General features: G+C 40.4%; 1 protein-coding gene across 1 annotated transcript in view; it reads right to left on the bottom strand.

Moving 5' to 3' along the window:
• Nucleotides 1–10,947, bottom strand: part of LOC122554997 — a 22,646-nt gene extending 11,699 nt beyond the window's left edge. The window contains exons 1-3 of the mRNA XM_043700516.1: nucleotides 10,871–10,947; nucleotides 3,610–3,735; nucleotides 3,246–3,368 (exon numbers count right to left, since the gene is read on the bottom strand). Of these exons, the coding sequence (XP_043556451.1) occupies nucleotides 3,246–3,368; nucleotides 3,610–3,735; nucleotides 10,871–10,877 (256 nt within the window). The 5' untranslated portion in view covers nucleotides 10,878–10,947. The remainder of the gene's footprint in view (nucleotides 1–3,245; nucleotides 3,369–3,609; nucleotides 3,736–10,870) is intronic.
• Nucleotides 10,948–11,605: the final 658 nt, after the last annotated feature.

Genomic DNA, 11,605 nt, shown 5'->3' with positions numbered 1-11,605 from the left:
GGGGAGTCCTGAACTAGAGGGCATAGGTTTAGGGTGAGAGGGGAAAGATATAAAAGAGACCTAAGGGTCAACATTTTCACACAGAGGGTGGTACATGTATGGAATGAGCTGCCAGAGGATGCGGTGGAGGCTGGTACAATTGCAACATTTAAGAGGCATTTGGATGGGTATATGAATAGGAAGGATTTGGAGGGATATGGGCCGGGTTCTGGCAGGTGGGACTAGATTGGGTTGGGATATCTGGTCGGCATGGACGGCTTGGACCAAAGGGTCTGTTTCCATGCTGTACATCTCTATGACTCTACGACTCTATAACTGCAGACATGATGAAGTCTCTAAGCATCAGGTCAAACATGGGCAAGGAAAGTCTCTAAGCATCAGGTCAAACATGGGCAAGGAAATCTCCTTCATGTTGTACAACACTTTGGAGCAAGCACTGAGGGTGGTGAGAATACAAAATGTATCCTAGGTTATTTGAAAGTCAACCACCAAGAATGGCTCTATAGTAGCACTATTGATCAAACTGATCAGGTCTAAACAAACATAGCTGCTAGACTGGATCTGGTGAGGGAACCAATAAGATGGAGAAACATCTTAACCTCATCTTTACCAATCTTCTATCCATGACAGTATTAGTAAGAGTGATCACTGCATAGTCCTTGTGGAGTCAAAGTCCCACCTTCCATTGAGAATAATCTCCATCACGCGGTGTAGCACTATCACTGTGCTAAATGGTACAGACTTCAAACTCATCTAGCAAAGCAAGACTGGGTGTCCATGAGGTGCTGTGGGCCATCAATATCAGCAGACTCATACTCCAACAAAATCTGTAATTTCATAGCTTGATATATCCCCCACTCAACCATTACCAACAAGCCAAAGGATCAACCCTGGTTCAATGGAGAGTGCAATAACGGCATTGCCTGGAACGGCACCAGGCATATTTAAAAATGAGGTGTCAACCTGGTGAAGCTGCAAAACAGGACTATTTTCATGTCAAATAGCATAGGCAGCTAATGATAGACAGAAACTAAATGATCTCACTGCCAACAATAAGATCTAAGCTCTGCAGTCCTGCCACATCCAGTCAGAAATGGTGGTGGACAACTAAACAACACACTAAAGAAGGAGGCTCTATAAATATTGTCATCCTCAATGACTGAACAACAAATCACATCAGTGTAAAAGATAAAGCTGAAGCATTTGCAACAATCTTCAGCCAGAAATGATCCACCTCAGCCTCCACCCAGAACCCCAGATGTCAGTCCTCAGCTAATTCAATTCACTCCACATGATATCAAGAAATGGTTGGAAACACTGGATGCAGCAAAGCCCCTGAAAACATTCTAGTGACAATACTGAAGCTTTGTGCTCCAGAACTTACAGCGGACCCTGGTAAGCTGATCCAGTACCTATATCACTGGCATCCACCTGACAATGTGGAAAATTGCCCAGATATGTCCTGTGCATGAAAAGTAGGACAAATCCAACTCAGCTAATTACCATTCATTCAGTCTCTTCTCGGTCATCAGTAAAGTGAAGGAAGGTGTCATTCGCAGTCCTACCAAGCATTACCTGCTTCACAATAATCTGCTCAGTGATGCAAGTTTGGGTTCTGCCAGGGCCACTCAGCTCCTGACCTCATCTTGGTTCAAACATAGACAAAATGAACTGAATTCCAGAGGTGAGGCGAGAGTGACTGTCTTAACTGAATGTGGCATCAAGGAGCCCTAGCAAAACTGGAGTAAATGGGAATTAGCTCTGCTGTTTGGAGTCAAAACTGCCAAACAGAAAGATGGTTGTGATTGTTGGAGGTCATCTCAGCTCCAGGACATCTCTGCAGGATTCTTCAGCGTGGTGTCCTGGGCATAACCATCTTCAGCTGCTTTATCATATGGTCAGAAATGGGAATGTTCACCAATATTTGTACAATATTCAGCAACATTTTGCAACTCTTCAAATACTGAGGCTGTCCATATCCAAATGTAGCAAGACTAGGCTTAGGCTGGTCAAGTTGCAAGTAAAGTACCAGGCAATGACCATCACTAATAAGAGACAATCTAACCACTTGACATTCAATGGCAAGACCATCACTGTCAAACATGTTAGAGGGTTACCATTGACTAGAAATAGAACTAGACTCACCATATAAATGCAGTGGCTACAAGAGTAGGTCAGAGGCTAGGAATAGTGCAGCATGCAACTCAACTCCTAACTCCCCAAAACCTGTCCACCATCAACAAGGCACAAGTTGGGAGTTGATGGAATACTCCCCATTTACCTGGATGAATGTAGCTCCAACAACACTGAAGTAGCTTGACACCATCCAGAACAAAGCCTACTTGGTTAGCATGACATCCACAAACATCCAGTCCCTCCACCACTGATACTCAATAGCAACAGGCATTTCATCTACAAGATGCATTGCAGAAATTCACCAAAGATCTTTAGACAGCACCTTCCAAACCTATGGTCAATACAATCTAAAGGACAAAGACAGCAGAAACATGGAAACATAACTTACAAGCTCTCTTCCAAGCCCCACATTACCCTGACTAGGAAATATATCATCGTTCCTTCAGTGAAATTTATCACACGCCTGGAATTCCTTTTTAACAGCATTGTGGATCCACCTACAGTCCATGAACTGCAGTAGCTCATCACCATCTTCTCAAGGGAAATTAGGAACGGTAATAAATGCTGGCCAGCCAGCAATGGCCACCTCCTATGAGTGAATAAATTCTTAAGGAATAATTGGAGTTCTTTTTTTCCATTTTGGAGTCACTTTCTATTTCAACTATACATAGTAATTTCCACAAATTCACCTCTACTTTCTGAAAAGTTGGGTATGGCAGAGTGTTTCCATGAGTGGAAACAAAGCAGGTGACTGTATAATCTGGGTCAGTTCCATTTACAGTTCTCCACCAATTTCAATTTGAATGGCACTGAGTCTAGTAGCAGATGAGGTGCCAACCTGACTCAGCAGCCTTTGATATAAATGCAAACCAAGGTCCTATTACCCCAAGTAGTCAACAACAAGTTGCAGTCACATAAATCTCCAATGTGCTAAAATACTCCAGGTGCTTTAGCAATATCTTGAAAGCACACAGAGAGGATGACAGGATGGGGAGTTTCAGAGTTAAACAGCTGAAAGAAGACCAGGAATGGAACTGTGAGTACAATCGGACAAAATATTTCACTGCTTATCTCGATTCTCCAGACCTACAGCTTTATTACTGAATTACCCAGAACACTGTCGATATACTGATATTCTCTGGAACAAGCCCCAACAGGTGATTGCATTCTTCTTCCTTCCTGCTTAATTTCACTGATGTATACGGCTGCTTCATGTTGTCTTGCATTTTCACCTACATAATGAAAATTATTGCAGTTTAAAGATTGTCTAAGGATAAAAGCATTTATTTTACATGTCCTCAATACTGTCATTAACAAAGCTTAGCACAACATTGTAGGCAGTTGAAAATATTCTCAGTAAAGGACGGTAAATCTTGAATTAAATTTGGATCTTAAGAAAAATGTGCATCGTTATGAATCATTTATTTTCATTAAAGACTCTGGTCCAATCCTACAGCTTTAATACTGAATTACCCTGATCACTGCTGATAAACTGATGTTCTCTGGGACAGGCCTCATAGACATGTGATTGGCTTCTGCCTCTTTCCTGCTGAATTTCATTGATGTTCGTTGCTGCCTCACGTTGTCTTGATGTTACACCTAATAATGAAAACTACTGTAATTCGAAGGTTGTGTACTTTCATTTCTTCATTATAAATTCTGGAATCAAAGCATCAATAAAACACAAAGCAACAAAAAAATTATGCACGCATTATCATTTAGTTCATGTCACATGGATCTTTGGTCATTTTCTTCAGTGATACCATAAATTATACAATTTTGTCTTCTGTAGCAGCCTGCAAGAGGGTGAACTAACATTGCTGGTGCTATCACTAGGTAGCTCTTAAGACTTCACTCTGCGTATCAGATCCAAATGTTGTGGCATGAATCTCTTTTTGATTGGTATAGTTTCAACATTACAGAGTTTGCTGAGACTGCTAAGCTGCCCTGAAATGCTTGAGCATCCTGTCGGACAGCACTGAATTCGCGAGAGACAGTTGTCAGTAGACCATTATGCTATGAGGGAGAACAGTTAGCTGTCAGCATTGAATGGTGATACACTCTCTTAAAAAGCTGGATACATAGAATAAATCTTTCCTTGAAGGGATGTGGAATCATTCCTGATTGCTACTCTCACTCATATGGATGGGTCTAAGTGTGGAATGTTGTGTTCAGACCAGGACTTAGTACAAACCCTGCACAGTGCTTAGCCTCAGTGTTGTCCACATGAAACTGCAGTGCCTTGGCTGATGTCCTTAATGTCACAGTTCAAGGACCCTTAAAGTCTGAGGCTATCTGCAGTCAAGGAGTCCATCACTTGCAAGAGACGATTACAACCTATTTCATCCTTGAGATGTTGGAGGAGGCTGCTCATCTCTCTCACTTTAGTCCAACTGAAGCAGGTCTGACAGTGCCTCTCCAGAGGTAGGCTCACTCTTCTCAACTTCAACATCTACAGGGTTTTGCAATCACCTGGAAAAACATATCTCACCTTTCATAAGCAACCAACTCTTTACAGCAAATAACCTCCGATGTCAAGGATCCTTCAACTGTGACATTAAGGACTGTAATCAAGGCAGAGTCATGAAAGGGAAATCATGCCTGACCAGAGTTTTTTGAGAAAATCTCAACCAGGGTGAATAGAGGGGAACCAGTAACTGTGTTGTATCTGGATTTCCAGGAGATGTTTAAAACAAAGCACCTCACAAAAGATTAATTCATAAAATATAGCTCAGTTGGAGGTAGTACATTGGTATGGGCAGGAAAGTGGCTCATGTGCAGGAGGCAGTGTGTGGGAAATAAGGAGTGCTTTTTCTTGGGGACCTGTGATCAACAGGGTTCCACAGGGATCAGTGCTGGGACCACAACTGTTCACAATTTCTATTAATGACTCAGAGAAACAAAGTGAATGTACAATAGCTAAGTTTACAGATGACACAAAAATGAGTGGAAAGGCAAGTTGTAAAGGGGATACAGACAGTTTACAGAGAGATATCGATAAGTTAAATAAATGGGCAAAAAGTTAACAAATGGAGTATAGTATGAGAAAATATGAAGTTGTTCATTTTGTAAGGGAGAACAAAAGTCAGAGTATTTCTTAAATGGAGAAAAACTATAGAAAGCTGCAACACAAAGGGACCTGAGGTACTTGTCCACAAACCACAGAAAACTAGCACACAGATGCAGCAGGTAATCAGAAAGGCGAATGGAATGTTGGCCTTTAATTCAAGGGGGTTGGAGTAAAGGAGTATGGGAAGTCTTACTGCAACTGTATTAGGTGCTGGTGAGACCTCATCTCGTGTACTGTGAGTAGTCTTGATCCCCTTATTAAGAAAAGGTATCATTTAGTTGGAGGCAGATCAGAGTAGATTCACTAGCATGATGTCTGGAATGCAGGGATTGTCTTATGAGCAAAGACTAAACAGGTTTACTCACTGGTGTCTAGAAGAATGAGCGGTGATCTAAAAGTCCTAAATTGGGGTAAGGCTATTTTTTACAGTATTAGGCAAGAACTTTCAAAACCTGATTGTGAGAGGCTGTTTGCATGATTGGACAATAGGAGGCCTTCATAAAATGAGATAATGAGAATCCAGAGCCAGTACGTTCCCTTTAGTGTGAAGGGCAAGGCTGTTAGCTATAGGGAGTGCTAGATGACTAGATAAATTGAGGCACTGGTCAAAATAAAAGGAAGCATATGGCAGGTATAGACAGCTGGGATCAAGTGAATACCTTGAGGAGTGTAAGGGTAGTAGGAGTATACTTGAGGGAAATCAGGGGGGCAAAAAGGGACATGAGATAACTTTGGCAAATAGAATTAAGGAGAATCTGAAGAGATTCTACAAATACATAAAGTGTAGAAGAGTAGCTCGTGAGAGAATAGGGTCCCTTAAAGATGAACAAGACCAACTATGTGTGGAACGACTGGAGACAGGTGAGATACTAAACAAGTATTTCAGATCAGTATTTACTCTGGTGGACAACATGGAAACTAGAGAACTTGGAGAAATAAATAATGGCATCTCAGAAAGTGTCCATATTACAGAGGAGGTGGTGTTGAATTTCTTAAAATGTGCAAAGGCGGATAAATCCCCGGAACCTGTTGAGGTGTATCCCAGAACTTCGTAGAAAGCTATGGAAGTGATTGCTGGACCCCTTTTTAAGATACTTACATCATCAATAGCCATAGGTGAAGTGCTGGAAGACTGGAGGGTGGCTAATGTGATGCCACTATTTAAGAAAGGTAGTACGGAAAAACCAGGGAACTATAGACTGGTGAACCTGATGTCTGTGGTGGATAAATTGTTGGAGGGGATTCAAGGGAAAAGACTTACATATATTTGGAAAAGCAAGGACTGATTAGGAATAGTCAACTTGGGCTTGTGCATGGGAAATCATGCCTCACTGATTTGATTGGGCTTTTGAAGATGTGACAAAGAAGATTAATGAAGGCAGTGTGGTGGATATTGTCTGTATGGACTTCAGCAAGGCAGTCAACAAGATTCTGCACGGTAGACTGCCAAACAAAGGTTAGAACACATGGGATGCAGGGAGAGCTAGCCATTTGGATATGCGACTGGCTCAAAGGTAAGAGACAGAGGGGGGTGGTGAGGGTTGTTTTTTGGACTGGAGACCTGTGACCAGCAGTGTGCCATAGGGATCAGTGCTGGTTCCACTACTTTTTATCATTTATGTCAATAAATTGGATGTGAATGTAGGAGGAATGGAACTGGAGAAACATCAGAGTACAATGGGACCTTGATCAGATGGGCCAATGGGCCGAGGGGAGGCAGATGGAGTTTAATTTAGGTAAATGTGAGGTTGCATTTGGTATGGCAAATCAGGGCAGGACTTATGTACTTAATGGTAAGGTCCTGGGGAGTGTTGCTGAACAAAGAAACCTTGAGGTTCCTTGAAGGTAGAGTCACAGGTAGACAGGTTAGTGAATAAGGTAATTGGTACACTTGTTTTTATTGGTCAGTGGATTGAGTATAAGAGTTGGGATGTCATGTTGCAAATAAGACATTGGTTAGGCCACTTTTGGAATCCTGCATTCAATTCTGTCTGCTTGCTATCTGAAAAAATATTGTTAAATTTGCAAGAGTACAGAAGAGATTTATAAGGATATTGCTGGGATTGGAGGATTTTAGCAACAGGGAGAGGCTGAACAGGCTGGGAGTATTTTTTGTGAGGTATCAGAGGTCTAAGGTGACCATAAAGAAGTTTATTAAATCATGAGGGACACGGATAAGGTGAATAGCCAAGATCGTTTTTCCAGGATAGTGGAGTCCAAAACTGGAGGGCATACATTTAAGGTGAGAGGGATAAGATATAAAAGGGACCTAAGGGGCAATCTTTTCACGCAGAGCATGGTACATCTATGGAATGAACTGCCAGAGGAGGAGGTACAATTACAACGTTTAAAAGGCATCTAGATGGGTACATAAATAGAAAAGGTTTAGAAGGATATGGGCCAAATGCTGGCAAATGGAACTAGATTCATTTCGGATACCTGGTTGGCATGGATGAGTTGGACCAAAGGGTCTGTTTCCGTGTTGTACAACTCTATGACACAATTGAAACAAACAGGAATTCTTGAACAGGATGAGAGGATGTTTCCTCTCATGGGAGAATCTGGGAGCAGAGGGCATAGTTTCAGAATAAAGGAACTTCAATTTAAAACTGAGATGAGGAGGTATTTCTCTTCTCAGAAGGTTGAGGGTATTTGGAACTCATTCCCACAGAGAGCAGTGAGGGCAGAGTCCTTGTGTAAATTAAAGTCTAAGATAAACAGATTCTTGATCATTAGGGAAATTAAGGATTATGATGAAAGGGCAGAGTAGATGTGAGGAATGTCTGATCAGCCATGTTCCTGTTGAGCCGCACAGCTGGCTCAAGGGGCTGAACAGCCTATTCCTGTTCCTATTTCTTATGGTCTTACGATGCTTGCCAAGTCATTACATTGTCATGGCTAGATTGATGGAGTGCAGGTCTGTGCACGTATAAGACAGACTCTGAGTGGGCTGGACTGGTTCTCATGACAGTCTTCAACTTGTCCATGGAGACAGCTAAGCGCACATATGCTCCAGATTTCTGACAGCCTCTGACCAACCTGTCTGCTTTTCCTGGGTCTGCCTGTGCACTTTGACAAAGTCCTTAATGGCCAAGACTATGAGGTCATCTTCTGCCTAAGGTTGAGCAGGTGCCTAGTCTCAGATAAATCTCTGGGTCTTGGAGACCTGAGATGCTTCTTCCTTGACAAACTGTCAAGATGTGTCCATGTTGTGCTCACCAGATTATGCTCCCAAATCTAATCCAGATGGAGAAGGCCCAAAGGTGAAAGTCTCTGAGTTACTGGAGAATGCAGATAAAAGCCATACCAATCCAGCCTCTGAAGATTCAGGGGCTTCTTTCTCAGAGGTGAAACTGAGGGTTTCCAGTGTTGACCTCTTGCTAGTGGAGGTTCACTGGATGCTGTTAGCACCTGCTTAATAAAAGGAGAGGGAACTATTTGTGTAAATTAAGAATGAGTTAGCACTAGCATTACTGGAAAAACAACACAGTGCAGTACAATGAAATTTACTATGTTGGTTGATCGTTGAGAACTTCCTGTTTTCCCAGGCTGCACTAGTCTTGGATGGGCCAAGTTTTCTTGCAATGAGGCAAGGAAAGAGATTGAGTATACTGGAAATAAATGGAAGAGCAGTTATTATGATGGGTAAGCAGGAGAGGTCATGAGGTATCCTCTTATAGAGAGTGGGAAATGCAGGAAAGGCTAATAGGCTGTTTTGAAGATGTGGGTGTACCTTTAAGACAGCTAAAAGCAGCAGAACTACTGGGCACAGCACCAAGTGTTCTCAGTAAGGCAACAATATATGTAACACTGGGTTGAACAACTCGAGTAGTTCATTGCCTGGAGACAAAAACAAATTTGAATTCGGCCAATCTGTTTAAATTATACCCCAATACAAATTACCAATTTCCAATCGAGCTTGAATTGAGTATATTGACAATCTTAAAAGCCAATGACACAATCCGATGCTCTGGGATATAAGACTAGGGGGAAATTGAACAGTTGAGAGGAGAACTGCCAAGTCCTAGCATGTACCAGACGATTTGAAAAAAACATCTCTTTTAAAAGTACCTTTTCGATCAGTAATCTGTGATGCAGAAATTCCTAACAAGGAGAAAAGAAGACACAGGAAGATCCGAAGACAAGAACTGCCAGCTGCCTGGTTTTGAGATAAGAAGTGTTGTTTTGTAAATCTTAGTTGGGAGTTTTATCAGACTAGTATTATAGAAGCAAAGATAGAACATAGGTTAGAGAAAGAAATTGTAAATAGTGGTTAGTTAATTATTCTCTGTTATACTTTAAGAAATAAAGTTGTTAATTTTACTTTAAATAGTCCTTGGCCACTCGAATTCTAACAGATTACTGCACAGGATAAATCTTTTCTGATGCATGTCCTCTTATAGCAGTCCACAAGAAAAAGGAGGGCTCTCCTCTCCACCACCTTCATCCATCAGGTCCATGCCCAGGAAGCAGGGAGAGAGATTTGCTTTCTGGGCCATGCCTTTAGTGAAAATGGTCAAGTATGACCAATTATGAGGGGTTGTTCCCAGCTTGCAGTGTCTGAAGTGTTGTGCTTTAAATATGGTACCAGTGTTATGGATGGCAGAAGGTCTTGGCAGTGGCAAACACTTCTGCCTTTCCTGTCACATGGTTCCATGAAATGGGAACCAAAGTGCCCAGTTGTATAATTAATAACATGAAGAGCAGAAGATTGGATGAGAGAAGTCATTCTGAACAAAAGCAAACCAGACATCATGAATCTCACTTGACAAAATACTTTAACATCAAATGGAAAAGTTCCACCTAAGATGTTAAAACTCAGTTTATATTTCCAGATATATGGTTAATGTGGAACACTAATGATTTTGCAGGAAAAGTTGAATTAATTCTGGTCTATTTTTAAATTGGCATTTAAAAAATAAATCTATGAAGGAACTATTAATTAGAAGTTGAAACAAAATAAATTGGAAACACTTGATCCTTCTATTGTTGTCTGAAAGGAGTCATTCCCCTTTTGGTGGTCTATCTGAATTCATTTGATTGTCAGCCAGGTTCTACTGGCTTCCTCATAATCCTGAAAGGTCATGGCCATAAAGTTTACCCACACATTGACAGCATTAAGTAGGAAGAAATGCTCAGCAAATGAATTGATCAGTTCAATAATGCAGCTTTACTGACTCATTGTAATTTTTGATTCACATTACAAAATGTGAAAATCCCAAAGAATAGATGAACATTACTCTAGTATAGGATCTGGAACATAAATAAATAGCATTTAAGCTAATATTGAAAAAATTATTTTGTAGCAAATATTTTAGATTGTAGTTTTGTCTCGTCCTTCCAATCCCACAAAAAGGGAATAATGCTTTATATTGTAGTATGAATATGACTCTGCACCTATTACAAACACAAAAAAAACTAGTTATTGCATTTTAATTTTTCTATTATTCAGAATATGTATGACCATGTCAGTTTAATTAGTGGCAAGCATTCAATCATAAGTAGGTTTGAAGATTTTGATGGAAAGCTGCAAAATAAAATATTTTATAAACATTTTTTTCTCAGGTGGCCATTTTATATTTATTTGAATATTTACAATGCACATGTTACCATGGTCTACATTCAAAAAGAATTGTTCAAAATAGAATTCTGAATTAAATTTACCTGACATGAGGTGATTTCCATAGTCATACACTCCTTGTGGATAATCAGAGCCCAATCTACAATTCCGTACTAAACAGTATGAAGAGTTTTACAGAAATTTATTATTAGAGGATAATGACAGTATTCAAAAGTATTTTGATTTTCAAAATTATAATAGTAAAATAATGCAGAAATACAGAAATTCATGTTAATATTTGAATCCAGTGTTTGTCTTTGTAGTCCCATCATTAAATGTGATAGTCCAAATTCCATGCATTGATGTGAGTAAATCCAGACTGGCTTCATGACTGCTCATGGCAATTGGGTCCAGCGTACCTCAAGGCTGGTAAGCTGCCATTTTGCCAACAGGCATAGACTGCCAATCAATCTTGCTCACACTGAAGAAACATATACTTCAGGTTTGACTATGAGGTCTTTATCACAATAAAGAAAAACAACATAAAGACAGAGCAAATGTAGTACTTTACTCTGATACCCTGATCTGTCATCTGGCACTAAAGCAACATGGCATCTTGTGATTCTTATAATTCTTATTCAAAGTATTTTAAATTGAGTCTTTTGTGTGATTAGAAACCCTGGTGCCAATAGAATTCTGCCTCATCCCAGTAAACGTCAAACACTGTTGGCCACAATGAGCCATAACACTTTACATAGCTGATCTAAATAACTTTTCATTCCTTGGAATAAAATAAAATGCTTTCCTTGTTAAGCATATTTATTCTCCAAATCCTTTCC

The sequence above is a fragment of the Chiloscyllium plagiosum genome, chromosome 1 (genome assembly GCF_004010195.1).
Source record: "Chiloscyllium plagiosum isolate BGI_BamShark_2017 chromosome 1, ASM401019v2, whole genome shotgun sequence".
NCBI lineage: Eukaryota > Metazoa > Chordata > Chondrichthyes > Orectolobiformes > Hemiscylliidae > Chiloscyllium > Chiloscyllium plagiosum.
Note: the sequence above shows the minus strand (reverse complement) of the source record. Positions and strands in the feature narration are given on the sequence as shown.